At 40.2% G+C, this 15,420-nt stretch overlaps 2 protein-coding genes across 23 annotated transcripts in view; one reads left to right on the forward strand and one right to left on the reverse strand.

Annotated features, from left to right (window-relative positions):
- The window catches only part of cacna1db (calcium channel, voltage-dependent, L type, alpha 1D subunit, b), a 93,253-nt gene extending 88,566 nt beyond the window's left edge, over nt 1-4,687 (forward strand). For all 22 annotated transcript variants that reach the window (XM_084916615.1, XM_084916592.1, XM_084916595.1 and 19 more), the window contains one exon: nt 1,265-4,687. In XM_084916615.1, coding sequence (XP_084772741.1) covers nt 1,265-1,570 — 306 coding nt within the window. In that variant the 3' untranslated portion in view covers nt 1,571-4,687. The remainder of the gene's footprint in view (nt 1-1,264) is intronic.
- Nucleotides 4,434-14,113, reverse strand: chdh (choline dehydrogenase). Its single transcript, XM_084916616.1, has 9 exons — nt 13,677-14,113; nt 13,093-13,323; nt 11,988-12,154; nt 11,341-11,492; nt 11,088-11,217; nt 10,800-10,934; nt 9,023-9,165; nt 7,161-7,263; nt 4,434-6,926 (listed from the first exon to the last, which is right to left on the reverse strand). Exons 1-9 carry the CDS (start codon nt 14,111-14,113, stop codon nt 6,508-6,510), a joined length of 1,917 nt encoding a protein of 638 aa, XP_084772742.1. The 3' UTR covers nt 4,434-6,507.
- Nucleotides 14,114-15,420: the final 1,307 nt, after the last annotated feature.

Here is a 15,420-nt window from a genome sequence, read left to right on the forward strand (position 1 = left end):
GTCTCTGACCAAACAATCATTAACAGACTTCATGAGGGTGGCCTGAAAGCACAATGTCTTCTAGTGGGCCCTGTGCTCACTGCTTGGCATTTGCCATAGAATACCAGAATTGGCAGGTCCACCAGTGGCACCGTGTGCTTTTCATGGATGAGAGGAGGTAACTCTGAGCACATGTGATGGATGTGAAAGGGTCTGGAGAAGCCGTGGAGAATAATATGCTGCCTGTAACATCGTTCTGCATCACTGGTTTGGTAGTCCTTCAGTGATGGTCTGAGAAGGCTTCTCCATGGAGGGATGCACAGCCTTCTACAGGTTAGATCAATGCACCCTGATTGCCATTAGGTATTGCGATGAAATCCTTGGACCCACTGTCAGACCCTACACTGGTGCAGTGGGTACTGGGCTTCTCCTGGCGCAAAACAATATCCGGCTTCATGAGGTGAGAGTATGTTTGCAGCTCCTGCACTCTACACTCGCCTGAGTTAAGTCAAATATAACACTTGGGACATCATGTTTTGGTCCGCCCGATTCAGCTAGCGTGCATCTCAGACTCTCCAGGAGCTCAGTGATGTCCGGATCAGATCTGGGTGGAGATTCCAAAGGACACCATTCACGTCTCAATAGGATGTTTTCAGGCATGCATACAAGCAGATGGGGGCCAAACAAACTACTGAGTACCATTTTAAGTGACTACAATAAAATTGGACCATTGGACCATTTTTTCACTTTGAATTTCAGGGTGTCTTTGAATTTTGTTCTCTGTAGTATGATCATTTTCACTTGCATCAAGTGATTTGTCATCCTTTGGTTCTAACTGATTACACAGTCTATATCAGTATAGATATGCAGCATGATGTTTTCCCCATTGAGGTTGGACATGTTTTCAAAGTGTCCCCTAAATGTTTTTGAGCAGTTTTCTTTCTTGAAGTTTTCATTCTTGAACTTCTTGTTCTGACTCATTTGTGATGTACACCTCAACTTTTCCACTATGTCAAAATGAAAAACATTTCCATAATTACCTTTATTAAAAACAAGTATGGCTGCATGTCCAGGCAGCTAACTCAAGTTGGGAAGCGTGATGAGCAATGCTTCTGTCAGTGAAGCATTCATTTTACAAGTCAACAGGATGTTGCAGAGGTCATCTATTGGCAGCTAAACGAATACTATCTGTAAGACCCAGAATGTGTGGTTCTTGATCTTGCTGAAGATCACTTTTTCCACTTCATGGTTTCAGCTTTAATTATCTCCTGACTGCTCTCCCCAGGTGCTGATTTCTGAAGGTTTGGGGAAATACGCCAGGGATCCTAAATTTGTGTCAGCAACTAAACATGAGATTGCAGACGCCTGCGAGATGACCATTGATGAAATGGAGAGTGCCGCCAGTAACCTGCTGAATGGGACCATGGGTAATGGCAACACAGGGAGGAAAGAGAGCGTTGGCTCGGATTCGCATGCCAGTGCAAATATTAGGGACCACAGCATCCGTGACTACAGCGATGAGGAGCCATATGTGGCTGTGAAATGTGAGGAGGACCTAACAGATGAGATGATATGCATCACCTCACTATAACAGCAGCTCACACTGGGATATATTTAGGATTTTTTCAATTGAATTTTTACTACTGTTCTACGGTGAGGGGACACCTCTATTCAAGTGCATCATGCAATAATGAAAATGTGTAAAACACAGATGGATAAGAGAGCAAAGTGCCTTGTTTTCTCTTAAGAAATGATGAAGAAATGGTTGGGTTTCTGGAAAATTTAGCAAACCAGAGGGAATCAAATCTGTCTGCCAACCAGTCTGCCATCTAGTGAGAATTCAAACCTCTAAATTGGGTTTTTCTTTATTGTTACACTGGTTTCTTACAGCAGGAAAAACTCAAATGTAGGTTTTCTAACACAGATTTTAGGAATCAGCTTCAGTTCAAGGCGATAATGGGTCGGCCCAGCTGCATTGTTCTAAAATAAATCTAAACTGTTTACTCGATATATAAAGAGCCAAAAAAACAAAAAGTGTTCCACCGTTTCAATCATTTTTAGATTGCAGTGCATGATTTTGTTTTTCCCAAAGAAGCTGATTTTGTTAAAACAATTTTAGAAAAATATCCAAAGCATTCAACTAACTTACGTTCCAGTTTAGATGTCTGAAAAAAACAAACCCCACCAGCGCCAGGTCAGCGTATGGTTGTCCAGTCATTCCAAGCTTCCCTGTATTTCGTTGCCAGATCCATGTATATAAATAATGTGTGATTTTAAACCTTTTATTGGTCATGTTAGCAAACACTGGTTGTTCGCATTACATTATTACCTTCGTGACTCGATTTAGAGTAAAAAAAAAACAAAAACAAAAAACTTGACAGAAACAGTTTTTTTCTTAGTAGTCTTGATCACTTAAACTTCTCTGGGTTCACAGTTCAGGATTTCAGGGCTAAGCTTGGCTATGTCTCTGTTTTTGACTTGAAAAGGAAATCACATATCAGTAGGAAAAAAAAACATGTCTTTGTCCTCAGGCATATCCTCCTTCTTCATGTAATCGCGGACACATTCTCTTAAGTCCTCCCTTTACACTAACAGCAGTGCTACATTCAAGGAGTTTGATCAAGCTACACACCCTAAAAATAAAGGAATATTAGGATGCTGTGTGTCACTCACTGCTGTGTGTCACTCACTGCCCTTGATGATCCTTAACTTTGAAGACTGAGTTTTCTTTGTTGAGCCCTTTACTCAGATATGCAATGATGGACATTACTATGAATCACTATTCCCCCTGAATCACTCTGAGATCAGCAACAGTAGAATAATCTCTGAGGTTTCTGTGTGATGTGGCTCAATAGACTCATGAGTCTCATATGTAAAACTAGTGCATGAGACCCGGACTACTCATGTTTTAAAAATAATTACTCGCTGACAGCATGAAGTTATCTTTGGCAGTTCTTGAAGGTGAAACAAAAATAAAAGCAAAGACCACCAGAGTTTCTTTGTGCCACAGATGACACATCAAGTAAACCGTTTATTTCCTCCACTGCTGCAAAACTCTTTTTTTGTTTTTGCAATGGAACGAATAAGACCATACAGGTCTCTACATAATGGGCGACTATTTACTGGATTGCCTGACAATATACTATGTCAGTATATTTGCTCTTGTAATGAAATGACTGCTGTTGCCTTTTATCTGTAGGAGTTGTTTTTGTCAAGACAAAGAGCACAACTGGGGGAAAAACGTAGTAAAGCGTTTCTGCACCACTAACGGGTGTTTGTCTCCGACTGCCAACTGTAATAACCTTCAGATTAATTTAAACAAAAAACAACGTACCAAGTGATGGCTAGGCAATCTTTCTTTTTTTCTTACTCTAAATACTGCTGTAAGGGCAATTTGTTCTGTACAATCAAAGGGCTCCTTTAAAACCAAAACAAGGGAATGCTTGGTTACATTGTAACCCTGGTTCTCTGAGTGTAGAGACTCTCTCTCCACTCAACTACGTATTTCATTTATGAGTTGGAGAGATAGTCTGGACAGAATAGAGAACACTCGTCCATACTCAGATGCGTCAAATGTTTTTTGTTACCAAAATTACTGAGGTTTATTTATTTATCTATTGTGACTAAAAGTTGACTAAAGGGTCTAAATCCGGTGCCGGTATTTGCTATTGGACATTCTGATGATGTAGATATACAGATGTACAGATGTATAAGCAGGATACAAGCTGCTATCTGGACTATCGTTCAGATGGACTGCAAATGCACTCTTTCCTCTTCACTCTAGAAGAGCCTCATACAGGTTTAAGTGGCCAATACAGCTGATAAATGAGACATATGCATTTTTTTAACTGCAAGTAAATTGTTTTTAATGTAGACTTTGAAAAAAATCTTATTACCTCTGTAACTCTCCGGGCCTGTTGGTTAACATGTCAGGGAAACTCTGGTAACGCTGCATTTGCACAAAAGTAGTAATCGGAAACATTTATGTGTGATTTTTTTTTTCTTTATTGGCAGCGATCGTGATTGGTTGTCCAAAAGTCCATAGTAATGAATGATGAACCACCAAATCTTTAGTAAAAAACAGTGTTTGTACCCAACATTACAAAGATTAAAGAGAAGTACCAGATTCAACACTGGTTTGATTTCCAAGAAGCCATAAAAAGTCTGAGGTAAACATGCTGGCTTCTATGTGAGACTTTTGTTTTTTATTGAAAACCACCCAACTCCACTCCCCAAGGCATTCAGCTATGCTTTGAATCACTTACGACAGCTTGTTGACTGGAAGCCATCTGTTTAGGAATATAATCTGTCAAAAGTGCACGACTCCAAACAGTTCAGATTTACCCTGCGGCTCACATGCGAGAAACTTGAAACAACAGTCACGTGGAGATTATTACTAGTGCAATTACCCAAATGATTTATCACATGAGATAAAATGACAAGGACTGCAAAGCTTTGTTGTGCAACGCAGCTTTATTTTTTTGTACTGTTCCACTGCTTTACAGATGTCTATAAAGTGACAATGATGTATAAAATCTGTACAGCGTTTGTAAATTGTACGCGATTAACTTGAAGATCTCTTCTTTCTATCCAGTTGTATGAAAATTTAAAAAAAGCAAACAAGAATAGCTCTATCTCTACTTTGTAGCATGAGTACTAGTACCTTATAAGTTTTGTACCAATAAAAAGAGAAGCCCTTTTTTGCATACTTGAAGTTTTGCCTGGAATGACAATGAACCTGCTGATTTTTTGTAACGAACACTGAATAAAGACACAAGAACAAGGTCAGGAGGCTTTGTTTAGTGTCAGCACAGAAAAACAACAGAAAGCCTTTGACGGTGTTCACAGTAAGTTTCCCTTCATAATGACAGATGATTTAAACATTCACATCAAGTTAGACAATACTGCATTATAATGTAAACCATAAATTCTTTATGATATAGTGCAAAGCTTAATAAGACATACTTATAATTTATGTTAGTGCTTTCATTATAACTGCTAATACACACTGATTATTCGCTCAAAGTCTAAAATCTCAGCACCGGTGTGTGTCAGTTCAAACTGGACCAAACTCAAACACACTGTAGCCATGTGCAACATATACATGAATTAATACAAATCAAATGTAATCGTGATCTCATAGGCAACAATGATATTACAGTTACATTAAAAACATAGTTTTAAAAAATTCACAACACAATCAGAAAAAAAGCTGCTTATAAAAGTGACACTGAAGATTTTTAGTTTCAAAGTTCTTAGTGTGCGTAAACATAGTGTTAAAACATTTTGCATTAATTACTGTTTATACTAAAAATGCAAAAGCTGTGAGTTATGTAGCTCGAGGACGCAAATTTGGCACATAGCATGAATCAAACAAATCAATTGAGGTGAGTTTTACAGATGCATTGACAGCATTTAGGAGGTCTGTTCCTTTAACTGTCTGTTAAATCTAGAGACGTGTGCATTGGTAGTGTAATCGCTACAAGTCTGATTATAATAGTTTCTTTTCCAAGCTTGAATCAGGATTTGGTCCAGTTTATATTACCACTTCACTTAAGTCTTTTTTGTAAACAATGTATAATCCTTCCCCACAGTTGTCACTAAACAAGTCTGTTTAGATGTGCAAAAAAAAACCAGTTTGTTTCTTCCATCCTGCCTATTCAATGCTCTGTTGTCACGCAAACAGAGTAACAAAACCAAATGTTTTCTGCAGATGTTGATGGTAAAGCTGTAGCTATAGAAACTGCTATAAAAACTGGCTAAATTGTGGGAAACCTAAAGTGAAAGCGAATCACTTTATTGCCTTCATCTTAATGTGAAATGTGTGCGGGGGACAAAAACAACAAAAAAAAGATTTTATCTGTTGAACCTGCAAGTTTTCAGGAAGCACACAGCGAAAGGCTGGCAACCTCTGATCTGGTCTGAGCAGACAGGAGCGAGCTGCTGAGGCCAGTTATTCTACAGTCTACAGTTTGCTCCAGCTGCTGACTGCAGCTCTCAACCACATTAGATGACGGCTGATAAAACAATTGTTTTCTGAAAAGCAGTGCCGTGGAAACAGATTTTCATCAGAAGCTCATATCCTTGAAATATTCAAGTTTCTTTAGTTTTTTAAAGCTGTTTTGCAATTTTTTAATGTGATGCTGGACACTAGTTTGTAATCTTGGGTAATTCATGTTTAAGATGTATGCATTTCACAGCATTTTTACTGAAATTCATGATGAGGCAGGCTGGTAAATTGTTTGTGAGAAGCCACATATTAGTCACATTTCCTGTCATAACCACAGTGATTTTGCTGTACTGTTCCACCCCAGTGGCAGCGTGAGACAGATGTGAAGTGTTTATGGTCCTAAATATGTGTGTTAGGCCAGGAATGTTTCCATGGTAATAATTCACAATATCAGCTCAGAGTTAAATTGGTAAGCTCCTAATCGAACATACAGCTTGTGATTTACTGCTATTTTTGCCCAATAACTGACTCTATTGAGGGATTTTTCTAACTCACAGATAAGCTGTACACCTCTCTCTTTATCTCTGTGTGTCAAGTGTTGGAGGCTGGTACACAGGAACCCCCGAGTCAACGAGTGCAGGGCGACCTCTGATAATATCAGCAGCCTTCTCTGCCATCATGATGGTTGGAGCATTCAGGTTTCCACTGACAATGCTGGGCATGATCGAGGCGTCGATCACACGAAGCTTCTCCAGGCCCAGAACGCGTGCGTTTGAGTCAACCACCGCCATCAGGTCAGAGGGCGAGCCCATCTTGCATGTGCAGGATGGATGGTAGGCAGTGTCTGCCTTTTGGCGGACAAAAGCATCAATGTCTGCATCGGATTGGACCTGAGGACCAGGCAGGGCTTCAGGACCACGAAAGGGGTCAAAGGCCTTCTGGGCGAAAATCTCTCTGGAGAGTTTGACACACTGCCTGAACTCCCACATGTCAATATCTGAGAGGAGGAGAGGGAATCAAAACCAGGAAAAGCTTATATAAGAACGTGCCAGAGCAACTTTGTTGTAACTCAAAAGTCTGCAAGCTGCTGAGGTAAAAGTTGATGCAGAGGGACTTCAATACTGCAACAATAACTACAAACATGTCAAAATACTGTCATCGTTCAAAAAAAAAGAGTATAGATTTTTTTTTTAAGGGGGAAATTTAAAGGAAATATCAAATACATCCAGACCTGTGGTGAGATAGTTTGGCTGAATGATTGGGTGGTCCAGGGGGTTGGTGCTCTTCAGCTTCAGCCAGCCTGTACTGGTGCTCCTCATTGGTCCAACATGAACCTACAACAACAGCATGAGTAAAACTGTCACTGCTAACCGAGCTAACTAAAACAGCACAGCTGAATTTCATTAATCCTAGTTTGTAAACTTTTTGTCCAAAAGAAAACTTCAAAACACTAAATTCTAGGGATGTTCCTTATTTCTTACTCGAATAACCGTGGAAAAAACGTAGACTAACCAACTAGTCTAAAACTAAGGAACACTCAAATATTAAGTTTAAATTGACAACCGTTTGGTGGAAAATGTCAAAAACAAATAAGAAAGGCATTTAAATCATTTATGACATTCTTAAATAGCGAATCAAGCTGTGCGGCACCTCGCATTGTGCATTATCAACACTACACGTTACACTCCAGACAGTGAAGGAGGAAAACCCCTAAACTAAACCGATGTTATATATGATATGAAAACATGTAACTATAACAGATGTTTACGTATCACTTAAATACGACAAGTTAACATCTGGAAAATGAATAAATTGTGACTGTAAAGTGTGGCACGTTGCTCTTTGAAAATTCATGACACCTACTAAAGTAAAAGTTCTAAAAATTTAAAATAATAAAATCCGCCCATTTTCTTCTGCTTATCTGAAGTCGGGTGAGCGGGACAGCAGCAGGGAAGCACAAACCTCCCTCTCGCCACCTCCTCCTCCGGGGGAAACATCAAGCCTTTCCCAGGCCAGCCTATAGATGTAATATCTCCAGGATGCCCTGGAGTGCACCAGGGCCTTCTCCCGGAAGGACATGCATGGTTGGAACACCTTACCCAGGAGGTGACGGCCTTGGCCATCTATTTTCGATGTGGAGGAGTCGTGGCTCTACTCTGAACCACTCTCAATTGACTGAACTGCTCACCCTGTCACTAAGGCAGAACTCATCTTTCAGAGAAAGCTCATTTAGTGTTAACAAAAATATGAAGCGTAGATTAACAGATTTATGGCATTTCTCAATGACGAAGTGCCATCTCGTGCCAGATGGCTACATAACATTTAGTACACAATAATTTACCGGCATTGGGCATGAATTAAAATTTGAACAGAGTGAACAACTGAAGTCTGGTACCGACTAGTAACTAGTACTAGTAGTAGTAGACTAGTAGCCGTGCACATCCCTAGTAAATACACCATCATAAGTGCTCATTTTTGATGTGGTAAAACTGAGGCCACTGTCATTTTTCAAATGAGGAAAAAAAACTGATGCAACTTGAGATGTGGGCCTTTTCTAGGGAGCAGGTTTAGCTAACACATCTGAGTTCATAAACCCTGAGATGAGCTGAAGATACAAAAGGTCTCAATTATTTAAACGATGAGAATTTCAAAATTATCCAATATAAAATATAAATAGTATAAAATTATCCAATTCTAATTTACAGATGTATGACACTATTAATTAAAGTAAAAAGAAATAAACGGCTGCGCCTTTTGCACCGTTTAAGTAGAAGACAAAGAAAAAGAAAGAGTGAGTGATTTCGTTTCAGGTGCACTTCTCTGGAAAAGAGGCTATAAATAAGGGTGAAAGGTTCCCTGCATAGAATTTCCTGGAAAACTCATGGCGCTGTTTTTGTTTCCATGGAACATATGCACGCCTGTAACTACTCCTCTGCAAGACTGGGCATATTCTATGCGCTGCAATTCATGCCTTGGGCTGTTTACTTGACTTCTTGTTTCTACACATGTTTATAGAAGGCTTAAAAAAACATAAGCATGCCCTCTACAACAGCATTAAGAAGTCACGGTTTTGCAAAAACAAGCTTTACTCACCTGATAAGCCTCTATTTTGGGGGTGACTCGTCCGTGGTCAATGACTTGTGAGGGCAGAAAGTGAAATTGGATGTCGGGGTGAGCTACTTTGGGACGACTACGAATAAATCCCCCGCTTTCCATGTGGGCTGTTGCTCCATAACCTTGTGGGAGATTGATGTGGTCAGTGAAATGATTGTAATCTTTATTAGACAGGCGTGTCTGTTTACAAGAAATGCCACTGGTGCGATGTGATTGATGAGCTTTTTTTCTGGTAGTGAAAGTTCTTTCGACTATCTTAGCTGACTTTCTCCAACAACCAGGAACCAGACTGTAAATGTAATTTACCAGGATCACCAATAAAACACCTCATGTCACATTTCCTATGAGTCACCATTATTAAAACTGTGAGAAATTCTTCTATATACTGTGTCAATGCCAGCTGTAGTTTAGAAACAGGCAGTGCTGCAGGCTGATACATTCCTTACTAGGGATGGGTACCGGTATCCGGTGCCATGATGGCATAAACGGTAGTAACCAGACCGAAAAACAGCGCACATTTCAGTGCTTTTTTTCCCTGAGCTGTGATACACTTTGAATTCTAGCCAATCATTTTACGTTTCCGAGGATAGTAGGCAGGTCCAGGTACGTACGTTCTTTTAGAGCAGAGCTACAGATTAAAAATGCCCAAAGCGAAGCGGTCAAAAGTCTGGCTGTACTTCACAGCAAAATATGCAAACTCAGCAGCCTGCAACAAGTGCTTTAAGCTGATACTGTGATACTGTCAAAGGAGGTAACACCTCGAATCCGATGAAACACCTGGCGACGCTTAGCGTTTGTTTTTAAAAGCCGAGAAATGCGCCGTATTTGATAGCTTGCTGCGAGACCTCACACCGAGCACATCTACTGCGGGTGTGGTGCCTGTTATCGGACCCAGAGTTAGCAACATCCCCCAAGAACCCGAAGAGGAGAGTCCTGGCCCCTAGCCCTGCCAGTGTAGCAGAAATGATGATGATGGCAGCAGCAGCCGTTCTTCTCTGCGTGAGTAGCTTAATGTCGTTCGTGTATAATTTACGTTGAGTAGGCTAACCACGTTATTACATTAATGCATGTAAGGTGAACTAGCAAACACCATCGTAGTTACATGCAGCTGTCTTCTTGTTTGATGGCAGATACTCCCTTCACCCTGGCCAAAAAGGCTAAAATGACCAAAGAAAAAGTGGAAAACAGCTAAACATGAGAGGTTTTTGGACAAAGTTTGTGTTTTTTCCATTGTTTAAGCACTGCTTCCAGCCAAGAGTGATACCATATATGCCCTATAGCTGCAGAAAAGGCTAACATTGTTATCTTTTTACAAAAAAAAAACAGCTGAACATGAGAGGTTTTTGAACCAATTTTGTGTTCTCCATTCTTTAAGCACCGGTTTGAGCACCGTTTAAGCACCGGCACCGTTTCAAAAGTACCGGTTTGGCACCGGTATCGGATAAAACCTAAACGATACCCATCCCTATTCCTTACACGGCTGTGTGCCCAGTGAAAATAGTTTAATATTTAACATCTGCACAATAATTGTGTATAATCATTAATATAGCTGAAATCTGAATGAAAGTTAAAGGGTTTATATTAACTCTCTGGTTTCTTTTCAATTATATTTTCTGATGAACAAGCATGTTAGATGAGTGAAATGGCAGTTTGGAGACATCTTCATCTAAAAGTGATGCAAGGACAGAAACTCTCGCTAATTCTATAAAACATTTGGGAGATTGTCCCGTTATAAATGTGCAGGTGACTTGGTTACCAGTAAACATGGTGAGCCACTCGAGGCCTATCTTGACCATGTGGAAAGGTTTCTGGGCTTTGTACAGGGTGATGGGCTGAGTACACTGCTGCTGGACATACAGCTCCAAGTGATCCTGCAGGTTATTACCGACACCTGAGAGAGGAGGAAGGCAAAGTGGTCTGACAGTAAGCACCGAAGAGATGATCGTCTGAAGTCACACAAGCATCAGTTGGAAAACTTTCTAATTTTTGTAGGTCTTTAAGTTAGAAGTAGGCTACAAGGACGTTCTTCACATACACAACACACCTGGTAAGTGTTGAATCACAGGGATGCCGAGCTGTTTCAAGTCATCTGCATTTCCAATCCCAGATAGCATGAGAAGCTGAGGGGAATTGATGGCTCCTCCGCTGACTATCACTTCTTTTTCTGCAAACACCTGAACAGACAATAGAAAAATCGCTGTAAAGGGCCAAATTCAGGATATAAAACATAATTCAGTGTTTCAATTAATTTAATTTTATGATCCATTAGTTAATCTTCTAACATCTATCCTCCTTGCCTTTTTCTTTTGTCCATTTTGAATGTATTCCACCCCCACAGCACGGTTGCCATCAAACAGGATTTTAGTGGTCAGACATCGCACCTCCGCCTTCAGATTGGGTCGACCCAGGGCTGGTCTCAGGTAAGCACTGGCAGTGCTCCACCTCTTCCCTTGATAGATTTAGACAGTGAAAGTATGTAAAGATTAGATCAAGAATTAAACAGTACTCAAACGTATTTGACCAGTAACATAGTTTCTCTTCTGCGGCCTCAGGAATTATTCCATATGACGTACGACAGTAACTACTTTCTTAATGGGCCTAAGTTTCAGATTTATTTAGAGTTGGTTAAGTAGTTCTATGAACACACAGTGACATGTGCTCAGAGGTTCAAAAACACATTGTGGTCAATGACAAACACACATTTTTCATCCAAGAAATTAAGCCCTTCCTTTTTTAAAGGCCACACATCTGAAAGCATATTGATTTGCTCTCCTGACATTTAGACTGTAGTATTTATATTTTAACCTTTGGAGCTAAATCAGACTGAGATCAGACATCTAATTCTACCACTCGAAAACATTTCACCAGAAAAGGTTTGTGGCACTTTACCTGTAACTAACCCTATTAATTATCTATAAATTCTGTAGCATTTAGCATTTAGAACCTTTATAAATGGTCATGTCCATCCAGCCCACGCCTTCCTGTTGGTATCCATTCATGTCATCAGTGAATGGATATCCTGCCTGTCGCCCCGCCTCAATAAAAGCCTTATGAAGCGGATGGTTGGTTTTCCCTCTGGAAACCTGAAGAGGTCCGCTGCCGCCTCGGTATCTACAATATAGAGCAAAAACATAAAGATAACATTAAAAAAAGAGAGAGACAGAGAGAGCTGTTTCAATTGTTTTCATAGGAAGTCATGTAGTGTAGGCATGCAAACAATATTAATAATTCTCTTTTCTTTACTGTTGGGTATATGCAATCCAATAACTGAGAAGGTTTTCCATAATTGCTACACTTAAATTTAAGTGTTCTTCTATGTTTCTGTACCATATTATTAAACACAGTGATTATACTACTTCCTTTACAGGTCATTTAAACATTTCAGTTTTACTCTAACAGTCATCTTCATCATTCAGATCTAAACGACAAAAGTTCTCAGTTAAGCATGCCAAAGTCCTTCCTCCACAAAGTCATCCTGTAAATTCTTGGGTAAAGTCTTTGTAGTCTCCCGGTGTTTGTTTTTGGTACATTTCCTGTGGTTGTCACCTTGTCACTGTGGTTGTACTGAACAGTTTCCAACGAATTTCTCATAGGCAGTCTCATCAATCTCATTCAGAGTTCGCTGACATTTATTTCATTGTTTGCTATTTATGAAATGACACGTTATATTGTATCAAATATATCACAGAGTGACTCAAATTTCTGTTTGCACATAATAGTTTTAAACTGTAAAGTGCTTTTGAGCTGTGACCTTTTTTGACTGATGTATTTCCTGGTTTCTCACATTCTTAGAAGTTAGATTAGAGACAGCCAGTCTAGATATGCGTGATGCTCGGTGTAGGTGGGTTCTGCAAAAGAATTCAATGCAGTGCTGTGCATTTATGCACAAGGAAAAAACTGTCTTGTTACATATTTGAGATTTTAAAGCCTGGGTGAGCGGGACAGAGAAAACAGCACTGCCACACAAGTGAAAAATGCTGTGATCATACATAAAAAGATACTGGAAAAGCAGTAGTAAAAAATGCCCAGTATATATTTGTATTAGTTACCTGTTTTCTCCCAGCTCATGACACTGAGCTTTCCTAAAATAAGGCAGACAATGCTCATAATCCCAGCCATCTGCGCCCTCTCTTTGCCAGCGGTTATAATCTTCAGCGTGCCCGCGGATGTACACCATTGCATTGAGTGAAGAGGACCCTCCCCAGACGCGGCCCCTCGGCCAGTACATTACCCGATTGTCCATGTTGGCTTGAGGTAAAGTGTGGTAGAACCAGTTATACCTGAGCAAAAATGAAATGAGATAGCAACAAGTCAGACTATTATAAGTTAATAACAGTTTATACAATGTTATTATTACTGGTATCAGAATGCTGGGCTATTAATGTTAGGCCAATACTGGACTGTTTTTGCACGTGTAAAAGCGATGTAATATTATAATGCCATTTCATTGTTCACATTTAAACAACTGAGATGTAGGTTAAAGGTCAAAGGTCTGCTTGCTTCACACTGAGCTAATTTAGAAACCCTTTAGCGTGTAATATTAAATGTCATACAGTAAGGCAAATGTCTGTTTTTATAAATCTGAACAAAAACATTTAATGACTCGAATAACAAAACAGATCAATCAAAGTACTTGTCATCGCAGAGGTTGTAGATCAGGGCAGCTGGCATGTGGATTTTCCATGAGAGTCGCAAGCTGCCTAACCACCTGTCCTTAGGGCCAGCCTCGAGCAGCAGCGCAGACTCCTGGGCGTCTTCTGTGAGGCGGTTAGCGAGGACGCAACCAGCGGACCCCGCCCCAATAATGACATAACTGTAAGATGGTGTTTTCTGATCGGCTGTAGGTGACGATGCAGAGCTCCACTGAGAAGATGAGACAGTGAAGCATCTGTAATGGCTGGAGAAGGATGAGCTGGGGGAAGAGGGGGGACCCATCTTTCTGGTCTTGGGGACAAAGTGGCATTCGGGCACACTGGTAAAGAAGCACCTGCAGTCCCTTATAAATCTTCCCTGTCTCCAAGTCACAGCCCTTTGGGCTCCAGTTAGGCTCCGTGTGGTCAAACACAACATCCTGTTTTCCTTATTCACTGGAAATCACAACACGTATTTGAAGACAAATCAGAAGGCGGTGAGCTTGGAAATGTCTAAAACTGAAACTCTGATGAAAAGAATGAAATGTGTAGTATGTGTCTGCATTTCTGCACAACTCTCTTAAATATTGCGATTCTATATAAGAGAGAGGCTGTAAGGTGATATAGCAAGGAGCATGATGTCCACATCACATCACTTCATTCTGTCATCAAGGAAGACTCAATGTCCACTACAAGGGACTGAAGATAAAACTAAATAAATAACTATTCTGTTATTCAGCAGGTAACATGTTTCTTTCATCCACGGCACAAGTTAACTAAAGGCCAAAGGATAAAATATCTGTCTCTCTCTATTGGCCTTGAAAAGACTAAATACTTATTCATCTAATATGACTTATGCCACTCCTTTTCTTTGAAATGCCCAACTGATAGTTGTGAAACTGACAGCAGTTAAATGAATAACTAGGGACAACTAGACACTCAGTACTTAGGTTAACTTAACTTGCATCAAGTGCAGCATGTTAAAAGTTAAACTCTAATTCTCTGTCACATCAGAAGTCCTGTGTTTCTACAGCAGTAAGGCCTTCTGCTGCCTGACTTTGTTATTCAGTCTGATAAAAGTCATAAAAAACGAATTTTGTTCACAGGAAAAGCACACCTGTTGTTTGTGGCTGAGCGCACATGAATTTAGTTCAACAGACCTGGAATTGCACCGTGTGTTTCTGGTGAATGTGTGGTCTGAGGACTGTTCCGTGTTGTTTCTCGAGAAAACAATGTGCAGTTTTCCCAATCGGACCGAGGCAGAGAGTGATATCTAGGTCACGGTAGTCATATGTAACCAAGTATTGACTAACAAAGTAACCGCTGTCTAGCAGTCTCTACGCCTTTGCTAATGTCCAAACTCTACTTTTAAGTCATTCTGATTGAAACTTTGAGATGAAAACTCAGTTTCGCAACCGCTAACTTACCAGCATCTAAGTCCATACATCTAGTTACATTAGTTGATACATTTCTGCTTTAACATAATTCATTAAAAAAAAAAAATAGCGTCGAAATGTTACATTTAAATGATTTAGAGACCTGGCGATGGTCGTAGCGGGGCTGCTTATAAGCTCTATGGTTGTTTAGGTCTACCTATTGACCGCTAACGAGTGGTCAGAGCTCACAGTCGTCGTCTGGACCTTAAACAGCACACAAGGACACGGAAAATACTCAGTATAACTTCACACATGCGACACTTAATTGGACCTGATCCGGTGCTGGAATAGTTTAATGACAAACGCAACG

The sequence above is a fragment of the Perissodus microlepis genome, chromosome 20 (assembly GCF_051167445.1).
Source record: "Perissodus microlepis isolate ML-2025 ecotype Zambia chromosome 20, ASM5116744v1, whole genome shotgun sequence".
In the NCBI taxonomy this organism is placed as follows: domain Eukaryota; kingdom Metazoa; phylum Chordata; class Actinopteri; order Cichliformes; family Cichlidae; genus Perissodus; species Perissodus microlepis.